Below are 24,881 nucleotides of genomic sequence, written 5' to 3'. Positions count from 1 at the left end.
TGCTTCCTTGTGATGATTTGAACTTGTCTTCTCTACTCTGTATTTCTCATTTACCAGGTGCTGTGGTTCTAAAGGCTTGAGTACATTCAGGTGAAATCTTTTGTGATAAGATTCTCATGTGGATATACACATCAAGTTTAGTTACAATTCCAAAGGGTCCATAAATTCAAGTGTAAGAACTAGAAGTTCCTCATATGATTTATAAATATTAGCTATAACTCACATTTGCAATTTTTCCTTTCACTGGTAATTTTCAATGATCCAGTTTTATAATATCATATTAAAATCAAGCTCAAAATACAATTTTACATAAAATATAGTATAGCATACACAGATGCAACTTCACTCTTCCTGATTAGCCTATACCCAGCAACGTGACACTGAAGGAGCCTGTGGGGGGGCCTTCCAGCCCCACCACCAGGGGAAGTGTGATTCCATCCTAAAGACCTCACTTAGGCTGCTGCCTCTAACCTGGCAGTTCCGTATCTGGCCAATGAGTTCGATATTAAATGCCCAGACCCAGGATGCTTGATAAAGATCATGCTAATGTGACCTTGAAGAAGGTGGGGGAAAAAGGCAGAAAACTATTTAGGATAATGAATATGTGTGGAGTATAATCATTGTAGCTAATTATGAGCATCCTAATTTGCCTATAAACTTAATCTTCACCACTAATAAGAAAACTGCTCTCCTATACACACCCTTACTGAACCTGAATGCATTAATGTTTTGAGGAAAACCAAAATGATCTCACTGAAATCTATTACTCATCTACTCTCTGCAGCAATGAGGGAGAAAACAGCGGTAAGAATTCTAGGGAAACAGTTATGCACGTAAATGTGTCCTTTATTCCCTCATGAAATCTCCCTGAGATGACAGAAATGGGATTAAACACCAGACAGACAGAGAGGAGTGAGTACTCACTCACTCAGTCACACAGTCAGGAAACCAGGAAGCAGACGGATGAATAGCAAACGCAGCAGAAGACTCCAGAAGGAGGAATCCCACCCCCTCTGTACAATGAATTGCCAGCGGCTAAGGGAACTCAGCACCAGTTTCCCTTGGAAGTGAAAATGAAGGAAGATTACTTGAAAATCTCTGAGGACCAGTTCGAGGACCAGATTTTGCCCATGACCCACCAATCTCCGCACAGCCAAGCCGCTCCTCCTCTCTACCTTTGCGAGAAACTGGGGATTTAGTCCCTGGAGAGGGTGAACTAAAAGCGCTCTAAACGGGCAAAGACAAGGCACAGCTGCAGGCGAGCATACTACACTGGAAACAGGATTAAGTGAAATGTGCAAACTGATTTCTGAGACACCTGCTCTCTTCCTCCTACTTTGTGGCAAAACATTTGGCAGTTGGGTTTTCACCTCCAGGCAGGAGACCAGAAGATTCTTCCCTCGGGAATGCGACAAGCTCAAAAAGGCAGGCCACAAAGGGCGGCAGCCAAATGCCCTCACACAGCACAGCCTGCAGCTGACAGGCTCCACTCTGCGCCCAGGGCTTCCGGTCTACTTCCAATCTCCCAGTTTCAAACGCCGCAGACCACCAAGATGACCACATACGTGAGAAAAGCCCCTAACCAGAACACTGAAACCAAAATAGTCAAAAAGGAAGAAAAGAGAAATTATGTAAGAAGAAAACTTACTAAGAGTCGCAAACGTACAGAACACACAAAGTAGGGGGGATGTCAGTTAAGTGAAGCCGGAGTTCAGATGGAAAGAACCCCACGAGGGGCACCTGTGCGTCGTCAGTGGCGCTTGCGACTCTTGGCTTTGGCTCAGCTCATGATCTCAAATCATGAGAGGGAACCCGTGTCGGAATCCACACTCAGCACAGGCAATGTTTGAGATTCTTTCTCACTCTCCCTCTGCCCCCTCCCACTCCTGCACTCTGTCTAAAGTAAACAAATAAATCTTTAAAAGAAAAAAAGAACAAGAAGAACAACCCTCAAGAGAGGTCAGAACAATGAATTAAACAGACTCTGCCTACAAACTTCATCTGGAAAATGTAGAATGCTGGAGACAGAAAAAAATTCTTAAAACTCCCAGGGGAGAGAAACCAGACATCATAATGGCTTCAGATCTTTCCACAGTACTAGGAGAAGTTAAAGGGAAGAGACAAGGCCTCCTCAATTCTGAAGTGAATGACTTCTAATCTAGAATCCTCACTAGACTAAACTATAAGTTTAATGTAAGGGTAGAAAAAGACTCTGTCCAGATCTCAAAAGAGCCTCTTACGCACCTTTACTCTGCAAGGTACCAGACAACAGACTCTACCCAAAGGAAGGTGGGAAGCAGGAAAAGGAGAACCTGGGAGACATGAGATCACAGGAAACAGCAGAGAGGTAGAGGAATTCCCCAGGACGAAGGTGAATGGAGATCCCAGGATCACACTGGGCGCCATGCAGGATCAGAAGGAACGAGGAGTGATTTCTTCCAGAACATGAAGCTGACATCAGTTCCCACATGTCTGAATAGACTGAGAGGATATTCAATTGCTAGGAAAGAGCACGGAGCTTATCAGTATAATAGAAAACTTAGCAAATTTAAAAATAATATGATAATTATGTCTAAGGAAGACGGAAGCTGTGAAGTTCAACTGTGTGCGGCACTTTCACAGACTCACCACCACATGCGGCCTCCTCTCTCACCACCGTGAAGACGCGGGATAGCAGGGAAAGGAGAGGGGAGCCCACTGTGGCCAGGTAGGTGGTTGGGGCCTGGAAAGGGAATTCAAGTCTCCTGTTCCAAAGCAGGAAGTCAACAGAAAATGTTTAAAATGGAATAACCAAGACAGAATAATACAAGCATGTTAGAGACTTGGCAGGGAAACGTGAAACCGTCAACTGAAAGAGGCAGGAGTAGTTGCCTCTAAGAAGAGGAAAATGAAGGAAAAAGACAGAAGTCTTCTCCTTTGGTTACAAAACTTATAAACCTGTTTGGCACTCTAAAATGTATACACACACTGATATGAAAGCCAAAAACTAAAAACAAAAAAAGAAATAAACAGGATTAACTTCTAGTAAATCCACATACTTTTCAACATAGACTGAAGGTCAGAGTAGAGGATTTAGTTTCTGCCATTTTCCATGCAGCACTTCCTGCAGACTGAAAAGTCGTTCTGAGCATCTGTGCACAGAGCAGGAGCACGTGGCTCAAAGCGCCGGAAGCCCAGGAGGCAAGAAGGCGGAGGCTAAGACTCCATATCCGATAGCTGAAGCGACAGACAAGCAGCTACTGGGTGACGCAGACACACACAAGAGGAGAAATAAATCAAGAGGATACAGAGCAAGAAACAGCATGTCTTTTTGACAACCATAGGAAGAAAGAAAATCAGGACTCAATGTAATTTATTTAAATTTTATGTTCTGTTTAGATCTAATTCCTTCTATACATGAAGTGATCTAGGTATTCTAGGTCAAGACTCTACTTTCTTTCCAAAAGGCACTGATATAAAGAACAGGGTTTTTAATTACAGTGAACACTCACTGACACAGCAGTATCTCAAATAGATAAGCCTTTTCTCTCTAACAGATTAACTCTTGGACGTCACCATTCACTAAACACTTGTGCAAAATCTACCTTCTAAAATGTGAAATTAGAGTTTATTCTTTCATTATTATCCTTAGATATCAGACCAAATATAGGAGCAAAATTAATTCAACATCTCAATTATGAGCAAAATCTATTATGTATATTAAATGTCTTTGCAAATGAATCATATTTTCTCACTGGGGAAGGCAAAATCTCTATTAAGTCAAATATGTTCAATATGTATGGTCAACAGATAATACGGTCTCTACCGCCAAAAAATATGCCTCATAGGACATATATGTCAAAAGACAGAATAGTCTCTAAGAGAATATTCAAATCCTCAAACCTCCTCAAAATGGAATTATGAAAAAATAAACTTGCACATAATTTAAGACATAAATACCAAATGCAAACTTTCAATTTGTATCCCCCATGGGAGAGTACAGTAAAGCAGTCATTGAAAAGATTCTTTGCCAAGACCTTTTAATTGAAGTTACAGCACAACAATCTGTTACGAGGACGGAGCTCTAGGGCCAGCTTATACAAACTTAATACAATCCTCTCAGTTCACATTTGCATTTTAAGAACTGAATTATAAGAGGTTAATTGATATGCTTAGGGTCACACATCCAATATTTTTGAGTAACGTAATAAACCTCTGAAGGTCATCAATTTTAGTATACTATTTCTTCTGACCATTTAAAGACTGTAGTTTCCTTTCTTTTATATAAATACCTGGCACAATACACAGCCTACATGCATGTGTAATAAGAAACATATGTAATTTATTATTATGTGTTGCTGGTTTATGTATTTGAATAACATTTTAAATCACATATCATCTTTATATAGGGCAGAGCAAAGAAAACATAATAGCATTTGTAGTTTAATAAAGCTCATTAATAAATGTCCCATCTCATGTGAGACATACATTTTCTCATAAGTATGTCACAGGGACACTTCCTTTACTTTCTTTGTCTTAAACTTGCTTGTGCCCTTCTAACAAATGTCATGTATTTATATTCTACTGTTTATATGAAAAAGAAGAGTGTGATTTATTAGAAAAAACAGTTTATATAATTGGTTAAAGTATCCATATCCACACAGAATGCTTTACATCTTTTATAATTTGGAGGAAATAGAGAGGAAAATTGGCTAGTCATTAAGAAAATCATTGAGATACCCTGTGGCTCTAGGATACCTCATTTTCTTTGGCCAAGAAGGTAACAGCAAAAGATTATAAATGATAACTTTTATAATGAATAACATTACAAAATATTAAGAAAAAATAAGGAGCAAGAAAAAATTTTTAAATTCCTGTGGCAAAGAATTTTTCCTATGTACATTTATTTTAATCTGGTACATCAACTAACAGGGACCCATATTTATCATAAGCGTAATCATGATTCCTTGAAACAGCACGACCAATAAGTGAGAGAAAACAGCTAGGAAATAAAACGGCTTTGGTTTGGCCTGGCCGGAGGTCTTTACATTTCACCTGGTCCAGGAGGACTGGCTGTAGAACCCATGGTCATGGCTGTGGTCAAGGCTCCCAGAGCTACTGGGCATTCCTGGCCTGGGCAGGGGAGACGGCCAGGTGGCCACGGCTCCCCCCGCCCACCCCCCCACCCCCCACCCCCACTGAGGGCAAGAAAAGGAGGAGCGACTCCAGAAATCATTTATACTCCCTGGAGGGGAAGGAATGTCGGTAAGAGCGAAGGCCCCTTCCCTAGGGAAAAGAGCTCTACTGAAGCCAAAGTCAGGAGATTCATAATGCTTTTGAGTTGGGGGAAGACCACTGCAAAGTGTGAATTTGAGTTTCCTCTCTAATACTCTTTAAAGTGCAAAATCAGACTCAGTTAATCAAATAGAGCCTGTTGTTCTGATGGGGAACGAGATAGTTGGGACACTATCCAGCTTTGGTTTTAAGCTAGGAAGAGCTGAGTGGAGGGAGGGAGGCTACAGCCTCCCAAGACTAAGTGACTTTGAGCGATGCTGTGAGGATCTTTTCCCGCTGGAGTTCCAGCTTCTGAAGTTGCTACTGGAGACAGGAGAAAATGTCGGAGGCCCCTGTATCAGTCTCCTTATCTGTGCTCTGAAAGCAACTGTGTGCTGGGCAAAGGAGAGGAAGACAGAAGTCCCCCAAGAGCACGAGCCCCACCTTCAGTGGGTGGGTTCCTGCTGGACCAGGAGCCATCCTTGCCTCTTGCAGCCTTGTCTGCTTCCCAACATAATGGGAACCGCTGCATGCAGCACACAAGTGGTCATGCCAGCAAGATCTGTACAGCCATAACTCCCAGAGGCAGAAAAGGGGCAAAAATTCCCAAATTCAAAGCAGCAAAGAGAGAGCAACATATCAGCAAACTGGAGTAACCTGCCTTTATGAAACATGGCTGACTGACAGGGGAATGAATGGAAGCAAATCCGTTAAGGCACAAGTCTAATTCTTTTCCACCTCCCAGCAAGAAGATAAAAATCATAAAACCGTATGATTATTAAAAAGGGAGATTCTTAATATTGAAAAATCTAGCAATTTCCTATTTGTAAAAATGACTACACAAATTAGGAAACACTTGGAGGTTTTTTTGGTTAATCTACTTATAAAATCGTACTTCATGATTTTAGAATGTTTTTCGATGAACAAAATTCTTGGTTCATATTTAAGGACTGCAAAAAGTAAGTTTATAAGTTCATAAGGCAACGTGGTTTAGAAAGGTAGCATTTTCCCATAAATGTACCAACGAAGTCCGCCCATTTCTATAGACAAACCACCTTAAATATATGTAATTTACTTACATAAATCAAATGTGGTTTAGATGAATATATGTTTAGAGATGTAGAAATATCTTTAAAATGGCAAGACATTATGAATTATAGCTGCATTCCTGAAATATAACCATTTTGGTCCTACAATAGCACACTGTATTTTGGGAAACAGCTGGATTTAGATTTCTAATATTTCATTTTGAAATTTTACATCATAGTCATTAAAGAAACTAGTCAACATCAGAGAACCAGGACCGGAGAGGAGATGGTTAATTTAACTTTATATGCTTTTGTTTCATTTAAATGTCATAATGAACATTAATTACTTTGTAACTTGAATGAGTAAAAAAATTTTTTACAAGGCCAACACTGAAAGTGGATTTATTTAAATATTAAACAAAGTTTTTGAAAGGTCAAGATATCACATACCTGAAGAATTACTTCATTAAGTCGTTCTAGAGATTTCTGATTTTCCTGAGTTTTATCAAGAAGTGAAGCCAGTGATGGACCCTGGCATGCATTTGCCTTATCCTTATCTTGGAGATGCCTTTTTGCTTCCTCCGTCAAGAGAACAGAAAGGAACTGCAGGCTGGCAGTAGACAACGCAGGGCACGTGGTAGACAAACCCACACATGTGCACAACATATCTGAGGGAGAGAATACTTTCTATGTAATGTTTGAAACATCTTCAATACTAAAGAAGTGAATCAGATCAATTTGAGTAATTAAGTTTATAGCCTTTTTATTTCTAATGAAGTAAACCCATCAATATTTATAAGTATCATGAGAATAACTCTAGTGCTTAAAAGTAATTTAAACAGTCAATATGAAGCCAACAGAATCAAGGAGCTGATTTAATCTCATTTCATTCTTTTTATATGGGTTCTTTTTGGTATGAAAGTGTGTGTGTGTGTGTATACACAAAACCACATACACACAATATTTGCCAAGACCCAAAATAAGAGGATTATATATAGATGAGTACTGATCCCTCTGGGGTCTTCTGGAATCCACAAAGTCTCTGGAGTTTTTAACTTTGTAATTTTTATTTCAGCACTTACCTAAACAAAATTTCATGGGACTGTACTATGAATTATCTAGATCACCACTATATAACTGTGTTTCTGTTGTCAAACAAGTTGATGCTAAACAGTACTTACAAGACTTAGTGCACAGTGTGGCTTGGTGCAGAACCAACATTTCGTGGTAGTTCAGAATACAGAACAAGAGTGGTTATGCACAAATTTGCAACATAACACAGATTAGAAAGGATAGGCAAGCCAACTCAAAAGAATCTACACTGAATCAGTCATTATTAATTTCCTATTATGACCACTGATTTCATCAAAGAAACATCTGATATGTTATCTCAATTGTATTAATTTCAGTAACACTGGTTTATAATTTTGTTATGTTTTACTTTTATATCATTTGGAATTTATACTTGTATAAGAGTTATAACCATAAGAACTTCTACCTAGATTTAGGCTAAAAGAAATTCTTATTTTCTTAACTAATACAAGAAAAATAATTTAGTGAGAGTGGCGTTTCATGAGAATTAGGTTCATTTAAATGATGTCTAAATATGACTCAGGTCTGAGAAAAGACTCTTATAGATAACACAAGTTACAAAGTGGCCAAAAGATGTTTTAAGTTTGTATAACATATGGGATGGAAACTAAAAACGAACAAAGACAACTCCATGACAAGGAATAGCAATGATCATTAGTTATATTTTCATAAGCATTACTTTATCAAAGCTCGCTGTTTATGTAGTGACTTATTTCTGATTAGCACCGTATTACATAAACCGTGTGTGCACATTTTGTAGAAAGACTGAATTTACTACATCCTTATTTACCACAGGGGAGGTGTCAGGCAAGCGGGCCGACAGCAGGGCCAGCAAACTTTTCCGTAAAGGGTCGGAGAGGAAGTGAGTATTTTACACTTCACAGTCACAGGCCTTTATCACAGCGTTCAACTCTACCACTGTAGCAGGAAAGCAGCCTCAGACAACAAGTAAATGAGAGAGGGTATCCGCTGCCTGCCCGATACAATCTCATTTACCAAAACAAGCAGCAGGCCACATCTGCCCACTTGGCTTAGGCGTCCCACATGGGCCAACCTTGCTTTACATTAGCAGTGACTCCAGTGGTAAACTAAATTTCCCCACCATGGATAAGAAAATCTCAGTTACACAATCTCTTTCAGTTTTTAACAAAATAATGATTTCTAAATGGACACTATTCCTCTCAGGTAAACTCAGAACTCCTATCTTCAGATAACAATTTTGCTTCTGACTAAACATGTATTTCCCCATAAAACTTACTTCAACACCACCACTCTGGTGACAAAATGCATCATCCATCTAAGTCTACAGAATGATCAAATGATAAAATAAAATGTGAAAAAAAATAAGTTGACTGAATTAGTGGTAACTTGGAAGCTTAAAGAACTCAATTTTGAATACATTTAAACTAGCCATTTTTAAAAAGTAAAATAAATGTTATTTATATGCATTTATGTTTTAAAAAGTCTTCCTGCTGGGGTGCCTGGGTGGCTCAGTGGGTTAAAGCCTCTGCCTTCAGCTCAGATCATGATCCCAGGGTCCTAGGATCGAGCCCCGCATCGGGCTCTCTGCTCAGCGGGGAGCCTGCTTCCTCCCCTCTCTCTGCCTGCCTCTCTGCCTACTTGTGATCTCTGTCAAATAAATAAATAAAATATTAAAACAACAACAACAACAACAAAACTTAAAAAAAAAAGTCTTCCTGCCATGCTAAAATTTAAAAGAGACTCTATGAAAAATTAGTAGTTATTTTAAAAAATCATTTATCCTAGTTCATTATATGGAAAACATCTTGTAAAAATAATTAACTATACTACACACTTAGCATTTCTGTACTATAAGAAAATCCTTGTCTTGACACAAGACACTATTTTTATTATGGGTTCCCATGTTATCACATATACAGAATTTTAGGTATAGGCTTATCCACGTACAGTGCATGTATGTCAGGAAAGAGACTGGTTTCTATGCCAACACGTGAAAATCTTTCTCATTGTTTTATAATCATGTCATATCAATATCTCTTCATTATACCACAGGATTTTCTTTCTTTTTTTTTTTTTTTTTAAAGATTTTATTTATTTACTTGACAGAGAGATCACAAGCAGGCAGAGAGGCAGGCAGAGAGAGAGGAGGAAGCAGGCTCCCTGCTGAGCAGAGAGCCCGATGAGGGGCTCGATCCCAGGACTCTGAGATCATGACCTGAGCCGAAGGCAGCGGCTTAACCCACTGAGCCACCCATGCGCCCCAACCACAGGATTTTCTTAACTTGTTTTTATAGTTTTTTGAACTGGGTTTCAATTTTTCAAAAATGCATTTTTGAGGTTCCTCAAGAACACTGCAAACTTCTCAAAGTAAATACCTGGTTTCTCTTTCAAATGCCACAGCGTAAGTATTTAATTTTAAGAAAAAAATATGTAAAAATTGTAAATATTGATTATCTTAACTTTCATTAGCAGAAAGACCCGCAGCCTAGTGAGAGTATCTGCTTACCAGTCACTGCCGTCCAGTGCTTGGCCAGACCCACCGTAATAGACGGGAGGGAGGCAACAGCAGCCTTCCTCAGGAGTGTAGCCAGAAGGTTAAATAAATGTGTCCATGTGAGATAAAAAGCTGATATCAACTCTACATCTATAAAATTAATGAAAATATTTTCAGTTATTACCACAAAGAGTAGAAAATACAAATCACCAGACACTTCATTACACTTAAGAGGCATGTACCTGTTAGATGAGGACAAATGTAATTCAGCATGATCGAAAATTTATTTTAATTAACTTTTTCACTGCTTCTTTAAGATCTCTCTCACCTACCCCTCTACATAAAGACAAATTCACACTCCTGCATCTTCCTCTCATTAACACACATTCCATAACCATTCAGAAGGTCTGACAAAATGAATATTAAGTCATAACCTTAATACATAACCTTTTACCACAGGTACAGGAATCAAACACTGTACAGACTGTAAAAGGATGGCATTATTTGTGCTACTTTTATAAAGTAAAGTTTCTCCTGTTGTCTTCGTCACCTGTGTGCAGGGGCGAAAGAAGCAAGCACAATGTGCCAAGGGCCTGGCAGAAAAGAAAGGAGAATTCCTCTGAACAACCATGAGTATTGCCCCTCAGTGAAAACAGGACACAAAAAAGGATCTTGCACCTTTGCCTATGGCTGAGAAAATAGCAATTAACCTATCGTAAGGACAGCTTTTTCCTTCAGTCTACGTGTCAAATGGAGGCTAGAAAGAAGCAGCCATCTTAGGACTGTCTTCTCTGACCGCACCGCCAGCTTTTGCAAACTAAGGACTTCCATTTCAGGGTTCTTTGGAAATGGCATATTCCAGGGAGTGTGGATTAAAGCAATCCTTGCTGTGTGTCTCAACCTTCTTGTCATTCTCAGCTCTATAAGGAGTCTTTTCAGACCTATGTTTCCTCCTCATCATCCCCATGAAATTTTAATTCCACAGATTCTATATATCTGTTTATGTACTATCAGTATATCTGCACTTTATGCTTAAAAAGAATTAGGTATTAAGCTTACTGATTTTATTCAAGATAGCCAAATAAAATATTTAAAAGTTTAAAAATTGGGGCACCTGGGTGGCTCAGTAGGTTAAGCCTCTGCCTTTGTTTGGCTCATGGTCTCAGGGTCCTGGGATCGAGCCCCGAATCGGGCTCTCTGCTCAGCAGGGAGCCTGCTTCTCCCCCTCCCCCCCCCCGCTTGCCTCTCTGCCGACTTGTTATCTATCAAATAAATAAATAAAACCTTTAAAAATTGGGGTGCCTGGGTAGCTCAGTGGGTTAAGCCTCTGCCTTTGGCTCAGGTCATGATCTCAGAGTCCCAGACAGGGAGTCTGCTTCTCCCTCTCCCTCTGCCTGCCTCTCTGCCTGTTTGTGATCTCTCTCTCTCTCTCTGTTGAATAACTAAATAAAATCTTTTAAAAATGTTTAAAAATTGAAAATCAATTAGCATTTAACTTAACTTTATAACTACTTTTGCTAAATAACTTTCAATGTAATTTACTTGCTCCTATAAAATGTATCAAATTACATATGGAAATCAGCAAATCATATAAATATACACTAGAAAGATAATCAATATTTTACAAAATCATTCACAGCTATTTTTTCAGAGATTTTTAAAACTTGTTTCTTAGGGGCGCCTGGGTAGCTCAGTCGGTCAAGTGTCTGCCTTCGGCTCAGGTCATGATCCCAGGGTCCCGGACAGGGAGTCTGCTTCTCCCTCTCCCTCTGCCTGCCATTCTGCCTACTTGTGCTCTCTATCACTCTGTCAAATAAATAAATAAAATCTTAAAAAAAAAAAAAAACTCATTTCTTAAAAAATTTTTACTGAACGTTTACCTTTTGCTAGATATGAGAAAATGACTTCTAACTTAACCAGCCACTAGGTATACATTCAGATATCAGTGACATTTTTATTTTCAGCAGTTGACATAATTACTGATGGGCCAATTAATTCACATAATAATAAAACATATACTATTTTTATTTAATTCTCAAGGCCCAAGTCACACACAAAAGCAAGAGAATCAATTAAAAAAAAATCCACAAGTCAGCCAATGACAATCAAGACATGATATAACTTTGGGACATCTGGCCATATGACTTGGCTCTCTCTTGCCATATGACTTTGGGATCAAGTGTTGAATCAGAAGTCCTCCAGTCATGACATCTATGCACTAGGGTTTTTAGCAATGATATTGTGTATTTCCTGTTTATCTTCTATGAGCTCAATATCAGTGCTTCCCAAGTGATATCCAAGAGACCCAACAAGAGAAATTAAACACTAAGGAATAAGATTTTATTGGTAGAACTGAGCTCTGAAGGGCCACAGACCATCGTAACAGCTAAGATTTTTCCCCTACCACTTTCCCCCAAGATTTAATTTTTGCTTCTAGGGGGGTGGTATCACCCTCATAGAGAATGCATGGTCTATCCTGATTTGCTTAGTTGAGACATCATGACCACTTATAAAATTTCCAAGTAAGGAATTCTATTCTTCTAGCACCAGAATATTTTAACACTAATGAGACACTGAGGAGTAAATTTGCTGGCATCAAAAAACATTTTACTTACCTAAAACCAAGCAAATCCATAACATTCAAAAAACTAAGTAATAAATGAACAGGCCAAGGGCCATTTAGCAATAGCCAAATTATCAGTTACTTCATTATTAAATCTTTTAATTATTATATTTTAATTCTGTTAAAGATCCTATATTGTTTTAATGTTCTTTTCTATTTAGTACTATATGCAAATTTTCATCAGAGTATATTTTTCAATAATTTAGGACTTTATCAAAATGTTTGATATTATATGTTGCACTTATTTATACTTATTATTACAAGTAAGTTATTAGTAGGTCATTTGGCTGTACCCATAGCTTATAAGAATAATTACTATCTGAAATTCACTGCACTTGCTAATATTACATACAAACTTTGCCCTCATTTAAACTGACAGCACAGGGGATAGGCCCTTCACCATACTAGGAATTTGCCTCAAATGGTCTCCTGGAACCACTTAAAAAAAGACCCAAACTATAAAACACATTATAAAAGCTTTCCAAAACATTGGCAAAGCACAACATAAAATTTAACCTTGAAGTGAGTATCTGGTGCAGAGTTAAGACTTTTTTCCTCAATATTATTTGCTTCCATCCTAAATCTAAAAAAATAAAGCTTACCTAACACATCTTTGGTGCATATGGTGAGGACCCCAATGATGTTTGTGATAAGAGGTTTCAGAAGCTCATCCTGAATCACAAGGTCGGGATCTACCAGTAAACACGACTGCAGAAGCCTGGACAAAGAGGACAGGTATTCTAGGAGAAAGGATACCTATTTTTTCAAAACAGACAAAGGAAAATAAAACATATTATATGAAAAGTCTAATTCAGTGATATTTCAGCTTTCTATGCATTATGAGTCACTTTGTAATGTAAGTTAATAAAAAACTAATAAAATATTAATCATAATTTTTAAAATCTAAAAGGAATGCATAGCACACAAAGTATTATTTTTCTCATAAACATGTCATTAAAGACATTAACACTGTCAAGTATAATAATACCAAACAAAGTAGTATTTTCAAAGTCAAATTTCAAATTCCATTTAGAGAAAGAAGGCCTTTATAGTTTTTAAGTAGCTAACCTGTGGAATCAATATTCTGGAAGTAAAAAGGGGCATTCCAGTGCGATATATTGTACAATTTTATAAAGAAAGAAAGATTACAAAATACTCTTTAACACATGTCCTATCAGGTAAAATGCAAGTTTGTAACATTTAATTTCCTTATTGCTATGAAGTCTTGTTTGACACCTTTGTACTCTACACTACTGACTGTAGTCCCAGCAAGTCTGACTCTGCCATACGCAGCACGACCGTGCAGAGATGAGCCGTGCAAGGTGAGAGCCAACGAGACACATCCGAGAGAGAAGCCCCAAGCTTCTCATAAGCCCAGGCGCTCTGCCCCGCCACACCCTTGCTTCCTTGGCGCCTCCACTCGCAGCTCCACTCGCAGTTCCAATCTCACCCTTGAGAGGCCTCTTCTGACCCCTTGACAACACACAGCACTCTCTCCCGCTGCCACGCATCCTTCCACCCACCCTCGTTTTTCCTACACCATGTGTCACCAGCTGATAAAACACTTCACATCTTATTTGCTGCTTACTGTCTGTCTTCTGCACCAAGGACAGAACTCATGTGGGCAGTGTGTTTGCTTTGTTCACATCTGACACTGGCATCTAGAACACAGTCTGGCAGAGAAGAGGTTCCAGAACTTTTCTGGAATGAATGAGTAATCTTGTGTGAGGACAAACAGCCACGAAGCAGTGAGCCTACAGAAGGCCCGGTGATGAAGTGAGGAAGGGTGTGAGTTCTGGAACCAGCCTGTGTGAGCTGGAATCATGGCTCTGCCCCTTTCTTTATGAGCAAGCCTGGACATTGCCAGCCATTTACTTTTAAAATGAGGCCACTAACAATACTTCATGGGACTACTGTGAGGATGACATACATTAGTACAAACAAGCACTCCGTAAATGTGTGCTACTGTTGCTATCATTCATTCCACAAGGACTAAGTGAACACCTTCCATGGGCCAGGCACCGCACTCAGCATCCAGAATATAACCGATACGTAAGAACAGGCAAAGCCCTCCCTTCAGAGAGCTCACTGTAGCTTCCGACCTCATCTCCCCGTCACTGATGTGCTCTAACCACTCTGCCTCCTTGATACTTCTTGGATAGACCAAACATATCCCAATCTCAAGGGTCCAGCAGTGTACCCCAGGACTAGCTTCCTCACATGGTTCAGGTTACATGTTCCTGTCTGAGAGAACCTCCCTGACCACCCTAAGTGGAAAAGCCCTACCCTCCCAGCTCTGACATCATTCCGTTTTTAGTTTTTCTTCTCAGATGTCTATCATCAGCAGGTATACTTGCACAGGCAAGATCCTGGTACATGGTAGGCCTTCAATAAAAATCTGTCGGATGGATAGAGAGTGAAATGGAGGAGACAGCCTTAGGCAAATAAACACACTCAAAAATGCAAACACTGCACTGGGACAAGTGTTTTGAAGATGATGCACACTGTGCTACCCAACCTTGTAAAAGGGCGTCTTCCCTACTCAGAAACCTCAAAGACAGTACCACAAAGCAAGAGATACTGGTTTGATCCACCTTTAATTATAAATAAATCTTGTAGCCCTTCTTAAAATCTGATCAGAGGTAACATTTCTATCAGCAACAACTACGCAAGGAACTGTCAAGCGCACTTTACACAAAGATGTAGCCGCAAGCGGGAACTTAAAAGTAGTATCGAAAAAACAAAATAGTAAATATCTAAATATCTAACAAAAATAAATTTACTTTTTATTAGATTCAATACTGAAAATACATAGAATTCAGTCACTACGTATTTTAACAACTTCGGTTTGAATGAAAATGATGGAAGTAGTCTAAAATCACAGAATGAGAAGGTGGTCTATACAATGTCCTCCTTCTTTAATATGGTGCTCAAAGATAGCCAGATCCGTGGATAAACATTTAGAGCTGGTTAATAACGGAATCAGGAAGAGACTCTAGATCTTTAAACCCCGCTGCTTTCTTTCACCATGCGAAGACGTCTCAGATTAGAATGTTAAGCAACCTTGTCTGATCTCGGAAGCTAAGCAGGGTCGGGCCTGGTTAGTACTTGGATGGGAGAATGTTAAGTAACCTATTTCAAATACCCTCATCATACCATGTATCACCTAAGATTCCCCTCCCTCTCCAATGGTTAGTATATTCTCGGCAGAAATCTCTCTGGCACTTGAAGCAAAAAAAATGTGCAAACAGACATGAGGCGGGAGGGAGGCGTAACACTTACCTGAGCCTGAGTGTGTTCCATTGGAGGTGACAAAGGCAGCGGAGCCTTGAGCTCCTGCACACAGCTCTCTAGGAGGGTGGCATCTGCAATCCTGCGAAGAACAGAAAAAGAAAACCCTCCAGAGGAGTTGTATGCTGCTTATTAAAAATTAATAAATTAGTATTTAAGTCTGACTATAACCTTAAATTTAAGAACAGAGAACAAACTGATGGTTGCCAGAGGGAACGTGGGTGGGGGTATTGGGCAAAGCGGGTGAAGGGAAGTGGGAGATACAGGCCTCCAGTTACAGAATGAGTAACTCACGGGAATAAAGGGCCCAGCATAAGGAACATAGTAGTCAATGATACTGTAATGGCGATGTAACGGGACAGATGGTAACTACGCTTGTAGGGAACACAGCGTTACACATAAATCTGTCACATAATTAAGATGCACACCTGAAAGTACTGTGACATTGTGTGTCAACTATACTCAAATAGAAAGTAAAAACAAAAAAAAGAGAAAAGATTTCCATAAAGACAATAACTGTATATAAAAAGGTAGCCTATAGTATTTTAGGAAAAGATCTTATCCAATAAACATGGGAAGCAAAAAAGTATCTAATGCAAAGCAGAATAAAATATAATGAAGCTGTTTTCGAAGGAAAGCAAACAAGAATAAAACCTTGGTGGTTAGTTTCCCCTGTAAAACAGGAAAAATACTTGCTAGGAAATAAGTTCTGATTTAGAAAGTAAAAAACAAAATAATGCAAAACAAACAGGAAAATTGTTTTAAGTCAGGAATAAAGAACAGGTACAGAACATGACAAGCCTTTGCCATAAAAGATCCTTTAATAGCTCTGTGGCCTAATTTCACGGCAGACTCCTGGCTGACCCTTGAGAAGCCAGAGGATTTCTAAAGCTCCATTTTGATCTTTGCAAGGCAGGAAAACATCCATCAGGAAAAGTCAATTGACTAGTGGGTTCCTTTCCAACTCTTGTAGGTCCCACAGTACAAAGATGACAAGTAAATGAGAACAAACTCACACCCCACAGCTTATTATAAATGGTAAATGAGTAATGAAAAGTGAGCTGAAAGGGATACTTCTTTCTTTTTAGAGTTTTCTTAATATCCTGAAAAGAAAAAGAAAGCACTGTGATTTGACCAAGAAGAAGATATTTCAGATGGTGAATGTTCACAGGCAGAGAAATGCAAACGACTGAGTAGTCAACAGGAGGAGGTAGGCTGGCTCTAAGAATCTGGTTGTGGGAAGAAAGAACAGGAGCAGATACTATAAAAAGAGTATCCTAGACATCAGCTCTAAATCCTCACACTAATCCCATTAAACAGTTGTTATTAATGACACCACCAAGATTAAAATAACTTTCCCAAGACTGTAATGCTAGGGTGTGAATGAACTATAAGACCTTAAGTCAGGCGCACTGAGGATCTGCAGCCTTTCTTACTATACCATATAACCAATATGACCATCCGAGGGTCCTGCCATAAGTTCATTAATATTAGCTAAATGAAAGAACAAAATCATGATTTCCTAAATTTTATCATAGTACTTCCTGATGACCCTGATTATGAAGGACAACAAAAGACTGAGGAACCTTCACATAAGGGAGGAAATTAAACAGATTTGACCACTGAATGCAATGTGGAATTCTTGATTGGGTCGTACAACAGAAGAAAAGGACATTAACAGAAAATTGCTGGGATTCAAATATCACTTGTAGTTTAGTTAAAGCATTATGCCAAGATTGATTTCCTGGTTTTGATCACTGGACTATGTCTATGTAGTATGTTCACATTAGGGGAAGCTGGGTGAAGGGTACACAGGAATTCTTTACACTATTTTTGCAAATTTTCTCTAAGTTATTTCAAATTAAAAGTGTAAACCAAAAACAAAACAAAACAAAAAAAAAGAGGTTAATCTCAAAAATGAAAAAAACTCCAAATGAATTTAAACAATGATTTTCAACTGATGGCTATGATTCTGATATAACCCTAGGGAGATGAATGACCTCTTTCACCCCATTTAGAATGGCCAAGTGGACTGTATCATACTTCTTGAGTATGGTGGAGGACAGATAAGGTTTAGAACCTCTGAATTATTAAAAAAAAAAAAATCAGAAGGTGGGAGTGCATAACGTCAACATAACAAACCAATATGAGTGCTGTAATAGATCCAAACTAAAACTGTCAAAGACAATTCTGGCAAAAGAAAATCCTGGCAAAAAGAAACCTTCAATCTAATGAGCCAAAAAAAAGAAAAGGTAAAGATATGTTCGCAGTACGCATGCAGTCTTACACCAAGTCATGAGTAGAGCTGGTGTCAACTCATCTCTACCAGCTGCCTATCTTACCTACAGAGAAGCTCAATGAGCCGGGCTTGCCGGAAAGCACGTGCACTGTCTCCTGGAGCGATCGCCAAGAGCCCATCCAGCAGGCCACACATTGCTGAAAGGAGAGGTGGGGTGACCACACACTGCCTGGGCAGAGCGGCAGGAAGGGATGTGTCACGAGGAAGCTGTGCTGATACAGTTTCATGCTGACCCATTACTGAAAACAAGCATAAAGATTATCACAACTGTGCTTACTTTGTGGTTATGTACAATATTCACAAGTTCTAATAATCGAGGAAAGTCCCTCAAAGTCTGAAAATGCCAAAGAGAGATGGCTGGGGAATTTCCTTAGTGCCCAACTCATCTCAACCCTGAGGCCAAGGAAGCAGATATCCAACTCTTCCACTCTGCATGTGTGTGTGTGTGTGTGTGTGTGTGTGTGTGTGTGTGTGTGTGTGTCTGTCTGTCTGTCTGTATCTGCCTGGATGACAGTGAAAGACCCAAGGCAAGAAGGGTAGTGCACATTTTGTGCCCTCAAGTGTTCAGACATTGAGGAACAGATGGTCTACAACTCTTTTTCTAAAGCTCTAGGAGCCAGAAATGTTTCAGAATTCAAAATATTTTAGATCTTAGAAAAACAGTAAGATACACGTACCGTACATTAACTCACACCTTTAATGGGATCTTGGGCAATACCCCACAATGAAATGAGTACTTCTATGGTGTGACCCATGTACAGTCACAGTAAGCAGGAGGCCAAAAGGAAGAAAGACCACCTCAATCAAACCAGTACTGCTCAGGTTCCGCAGCAACGGTATTCAGGTACAGGCAGGTTTTTCACCAAGTGAATTCTGAGAAAACTTTTGAGGTTTCAGAGATTCTGGATTTTAGAACTGAAGTTATGAGACTGTGCACCTTTTCCAGAAAACTCAACAAGGGATGGTTAATAAGAAAGCTATCTTTGTTAATCTGCCTCAAGACTTTCCTTCATGACCCTCACTAATTTCCTTTAGAGCACAGGCCAGTTACTTTGTAGAACGTCTGATGTTTGATGTTTCCTCATGAGTAGATCTTCAGTGAATCCCAGCAGGAAAAACAGGATTCCTGTCTGTGCTGCTACTGGTGGTGTTACCTTCAGCCATTTGATTGAAGTGGCATCTACCCAGTTCCTCCACTGTAAAGTTCAATTTTCCCTTGTAATTAATTCCTTCAGGGGAAGAATTAGGACTATATAACTTTGGGGCTATGTAACATCAAAAAAGATTTGATGTTTAATATTTTTTATTTTTTAAAAGACTTATTTATTTATTTATTTGACAGAGAGAGAGAGAGAGAGAGAGACAGCAAGAGAGGGAACACAAGCAGAGGGAGTAGGAGAGGGAGAAGCAGACTTCCCACTGAGTAGGGAGCCTGATGCTTTCAGCATTTTTAGGCCAAGGATACAGGAGAAGATCAGTAAAAGGAGAGGGCACGGAGGTTAAGGAATTCAAACTCATCTAATATATTTAAATAAACTTTTATATTTTATCTAAAGAAATTATCCCATTTGTTTATGTCAGTAGTCCTCAAATACACAAACATTTTTATTTTTTAATGATCCTTTTCACCTTTGTATATCAAATGTAAGCTTACAGATCCTGTAAGAGATCCTGTTAGGGTGTTTTGTTTTTTTTTTTTAAATAAAATAATTTTTCTTTTACAAAAGTTAGGAACTAAATTTAAAAATGAAAAGTTGGATATCTCAACTGGCCCTAATGTACATGCTAGAGACAATTTTTTTCCACCCTGTCCTAAATCACTTTGGAGTATATTAATTTCCTGGTTAATTAAGAATCAGCAAAACAACAAATAAAAGGACTAACCAGCTTTACTGGCAAATCCTGCTGGATGTTCCGGCTGAGGGAACTAAAATCTCATTATCACCAAAAAATAAAAACAAAAAAATCACATTTTATCTTAATACTATATTAAAGGATGGGATTCAAGAAGGTATTTAACAACAACAAAGTAATTGCTCTAGTATTATGGCTCACTGACAATATATATTCAATGCTTTGCAGCACTGTTCAGTGGCAGTTTCAACAAAAAGGACTAAAAAGTTTTTTGTCAAATATACACACTTAAGTGATTGGCAACCAGTAAAACTGTGCGTGAATACATATTCTAAGCATAATCCTTGAAAATAAAATCCAAATCAAGAATAATACAACAAAAAGAAGGACAAAAAAACCCCACACAACTATATGTCCACACAAAAACTTATACATGAATTTCCACAGCAGTATTATTCATAATAGCAAAAAAGTGGGAAAAACCCAAATGTCCATCAATTGATGAATGGGTAAATAAAATGTGGTATATCCATACAGTGGAGTATTTTTAGCAATAAAAAGAGATTAAGTACTGACACATAATACAACATGGATCAACCTTGAAAACATGTTGCTAAGTGAAAAAAAAAAGTCACAATAAAACACACACTATATGATTGCTTTTTTATGAAATTTCCATAACAGGCAAATCTATAAAGAGGGAAAGTAGACTAATAATGGCCTAGGACTGGGAAGGATCAAGAGATGAAGAGTGACTGCTAATGGCAAGGTTTCTTTTTGGGGTGGTGAATATGTCCTAAAATTGATTGTGGTGATGCACAGGTCTGCAAACAGACTCAAAACCTATGAATTCACTTATTAAATGGGTGACTTATGGTATGTAAATTATTCTCAATAAAGTTATTAAAAAGAGTAATGCAACATACTTTCAGAGATAAATGTTCATGAAATTCATTATCAAATTTCATGTCATGCTCTGTGTCAACTATTTAAACAACGTGAGTCTGCTCCTTTTATTGTTTAGAGGATCAAACGAGTACTTTCTACAATTAAACACGTTTTTATATTGTTAACATATATTACTAAAAAAACCAAAATGGGACACTGTTTAGGAAGTTAGGGAGCAAATACTATAATAAAAATTAAGAGGAAAGCCTTAATTAAGCAATTTTTTCTGAAGTTTTAGAAAGCCTTTTCCTTGCAGATGCTTATATTTCAGTGTTTAAAATCACCTTCTGTTTAGGGAGTATATTCCTTACAGGTGATGAATTTAGTGCTACTGAATAAAGGCCTGTACATTCTCTAGAACAAACACAAGCTAAGCTGTAATGTTCCAAATATATGAAGTCTGAAACATAACAGAGTAGGAAGCAGTCCCTAATACAAAGAATAGAATTTATATATTACCGTTAATAAAAATAAATCCCAGGCTACTCATCAAGCATTTCTAATAAAATAAAGATGCAACACCATTTTGTGGACTTTAAAATGGAAGTATTCCCCTTGAAAAATACTTATGACCAGATTCTCTCCACTTTTAAGTGGAGTACTGTGGTAAATTGAAGTGTTTCCCTAAAGAGGGAGCAAAATAAAGGTAACTAATATCTATTTGTTCTCCAGTTCAAACACAAAATATCTACACCTAACTAATAAGAAACCATATGTCAATCAGACACCTAAGCTCCATTTATTAGGTAAGGGCACATGGTTTGTTAATTTCTGATATATTTATTCTATCATGTTCTGGGCCACTTCATGGTGTTGTTATCTAGACATTCAGTGTGCTTTGTGACTTATTTAATTTTGTTTTTATGTAGATATTTAGTTTCAAAATATCTGGACCAACTTGTCATTTTTCTTTTTCTTTTTTTTTTTTTAAACATTTTATTTATTTATTTGAGAGAAGAGAGAGACAGTGAGAGAGAGCATGAGCGAGGAGAAGGTCAGAGGGAGAAGCAGACTCCCTGTGGAGCTGGGAGCCTGATGCGGGACTCGATCCCGGGACTCCAGGATCATGACCTGAGCTGAAGGCAGTCGCTTAACCAACTGAGCCACCCAGGCGCCCATCATTTTTCTTTTTGAAAGTAGAATGTCTTCCTAAAAGGGTACCTTGAGCCACAAACTGGTCATGTGAGGCTTCAGGGAGAGACGCTGCTGAGGGTCCAAGTGGCGGAAATTCAGCACTACCCGACGAAGGTGCCACCTATCAAGCAGCAAAGAAAATTATGTTATTCGTAACATTCATTCATTAATGTTACCACGTGGAAAGTGAAACAGAAGCATTATGTACAAAATATCCTTAAACAAGAAGGTTAATAACAAAACTACACTAGTTCATATGACTGGAAAACATTCCACATCTTGAGAGTTGGGTTTTGTTTGTTTGTTTGTTTGTTAAGATTTTATTTATCCATTTGACAGAAAAAGACACAGCAAGAAAGGGAACACAAGCAGGGGGAGTGGGAGAAGGAGAAGCAGGCCTCCTGCCGAGCCCAGACCCTGATGCGGGGCTCAATCCCAGGACCCTGGGATCATGCCCTGAGAGCCGAAGGCAGACACTTAAGAACCAAGCCACCCAGGTGCCCCTAGAGTTGTAAGTTTGTTGGTTTTTTTAAAGATTTTTATTTATTTATTTGACAGAGAGCTATATACAGAGAGAGCACAAGTAGGCAGAGAGGCAGACAGAGGGAGGGGGGAAGCAGGCTCTCTGTTGAGCAGGGAACCCAGTGTGGGGCTCCATCCCAGCACCCTAGGATCATGACCTGAGTCAAAGGCAGCTGCTTAACCAACTGAGCCACTCAGGTGCCCCTAGAGTTGTAAGTTTTTTGAATGGCACTTCTTACTTCTTCTTATAGGGCTTGCTGGAATTTATGTAAATCAGTAACTCAAAGAAACAAAGTTTCGATTTGGAGCCCATTTAGGATTTTAAGGTCTGGATATGGCCTATCCCCTCTTACCACCAAAATGTTACAAGGCTAAAACATACTCCTTTAACTTTTGCATGATTGTGATAGTCTGCCCTACTTGACTCATAATAAGAGGGGTTCTTTTTATAAGTTTCAAATGGCACACACAAATTTTAATAGTGCCTAAGGAAAAAATCAAGAGAAGTATTAAAAGATTTTTCTCTACCTTCCCCATATCACAAAAGAACTGTTTCAGGCAGTATGTGGACACGGTGTTTCAGAAATCAGTATTTTTTAAAACATTAAACATAACATGAATTCTGTAGAAGACAAACACAATTTCACATACAGGTTTACAGATGAGTAGACTGTGTGGCCTCCTAAAATGGAAAAAGTTCCAACTGATGTATCTGGCACCTTCTATATGAAATATACCTTATCTGGAGAGGTCAGGTCACTCTTTTTCTTACCATCAATTTATTTTCTCTGAAATAGCCTGAACTTCCCAAACCTGGATAAGCTCCACGTCAGCGCATACATACAGTATGAGCTGTCACTAGAACTTACGAATCAACCCTACCTCAAACTCAGATACCACACAGCTCGGAACTTGTATACTGATTGTGTTTTATCTTAACATATAAAGTAGGTATAACAGAATAAAAGCAAAACAGCAAGGTTATTTTTGCTTTCAGTTGTTTTTTTTTTTAAGATTTTATTTATTTACTTATTTGACAGAAAGAGACAACAGTGAGAGAGGGAACACAAGCAGGGGGAGCGGGAGACGGAGAAGCAGGCTTTTCATGGGAGAAGGGAGCCCGACTCGGGTCTCGATCCCAGGACACTGGGATCATGACCTGAGCTGAAGGCAGACGCTTAATGACTGAACTACCCAGGTGCCCCCTTCAGTTTCTGTTAGTAAAGAGAATATAAATCTGAAGAAAATGGTTGATGGAATTTATATACAGTTTTTAAAATCCCCCTTTCAAATTAAGACTTTAATCATCTCGGGCGCCTGGGTGGCTCAGTGGGTTAAAGCCTCTGCCTTCAGCTCAGGTCATGATCTCAGGGTCCTGGGATCGAGTCCCGCATGGGGCTCTCCGCTCTACAGGGAGCCTGCTTCCTCCTCTCTCTCTCTCTCTCTCTGCCTGCCTCTCTGCCTACTTGAGATCTCTGTCAAATAAATAAATAAAATCTTTAAAAAAAAAAAAAAGACTTTAATCATCTCTCACCACTTCAAGTATGACATTACAATAACAAATAACAGAAAGGTGTAGCCAATAAATGTAAGCCAAGCACATAAAGTCATCTAAAAAAGTAAACCTGGATAAATTTCAGTTTAAATAAATACTCATAAATAATCATATATTAAATATCTTATTTTATCTAATATTAGATCCAGATAATAGGAAAAAAACCTAAAATTTATTTTTCTAAAAATGATATTTACCTACAACTGACTCTAAGAACTGTTAAAAAAAAAATTCCTTTCAACAGACATCCAAGTAACTTTCACAGTGTGCGAAAACAACAATCATAACTGAGACTGATATCACAATGATGATACGGCGCCTGCCATAAGCTCCTTTTTTTGTATAATAAAATTTAAGAAGACAATGCTGCTAGAATCCTTTACCTTTTCCCTGAACATCCCTTGTGTGTGCCATCTGAAACTTATATAAGTTTATTATGAATCAAGTAGGGCAGACTGTCTCAGTCATGCAAAAGTTAAAGGAATGTGTTTCAGCCTTTAAACATTTGGGCAATAAGAGGGGATAGGCCATATCCAGTCCTCCCTACTGGCAAGAAGAGGCAGCACTCAGTGCAGGATAAAAAAGTTCCTAAGGGCCCACGGAATACCTGGCTCATTAGAAGAAAGCAAAATCACAAGAAGTGACCAAAGGTCAAACATTAATAAAAGTTGTGATTTTCCTCAGTATAGTCCAAGGAAGTGATATACAAATTTAGAAAATATTTTAGAAAGCCCCTAACTTAATAGTTGCATTATAACTTATCCTGTATGGTAACTTTATATATATATATATATATATATATATAT

General features: G+C 38.5%; 1 protein-coding gene across 1 annotated transcript in view; it reads right to left on the bottom strand.

Moving 5' to 3' along the window:
• Positions 1-24,881, bottom strand: part of LOC111154257 (rotatin) — a 163,209-nt gene that overhangs the window by 27,295 nt on the left and 111,033 nt on the right. The window contains exons 35-40 of the mRNA XM_022513760.1: positions 22,026-22,119; positions 18,106-18,301; positions 15,755-15,845; positions 13,075-13,228; positions 9,862-9,999; positions 6,732-6,949 (exon numbers count right to left, since the gene is read on the bottom strand). Coding sequence (XP_022369468.1) covers positions 6,732-6,949; positions 9,862-9,999; positions 13,075-13,228; positions 15,755-15,845; positions 18,106-18,301; positions 22,026-22,119 — 891 coding nt within the window. The remainder of the gene's footprint in view (positions 1-6,731; positions 6,950-9,861; positions 10,000-13,074; positions 13,229-15,754; positions 15,846-18,105; positions 18,302-22,025; positions 22,120-24,881) is intronic.

Source organism: Enhydra lutris, unplaced genomic scaffold (assembly GCF_002288905.1).
Source record: "Enhydra lutris kenyoni isolate GAN:26980312 unplaced genomic scaffold, ASM228890v2 scaffoldscaffold36, whole genome shotgun sequence".
In the NCBI taxonomy this organism is placed as follows: Eukaryota; Metazoa; Chordata; class Mammalia; order Carnivora; family Mustelidae; genus Enhydra; species Enhydra lutris.
Note: the sequence above shows the minus strand (reverse complement) of the source record. Positions and strands in the feature narration are given on the sequence as shown.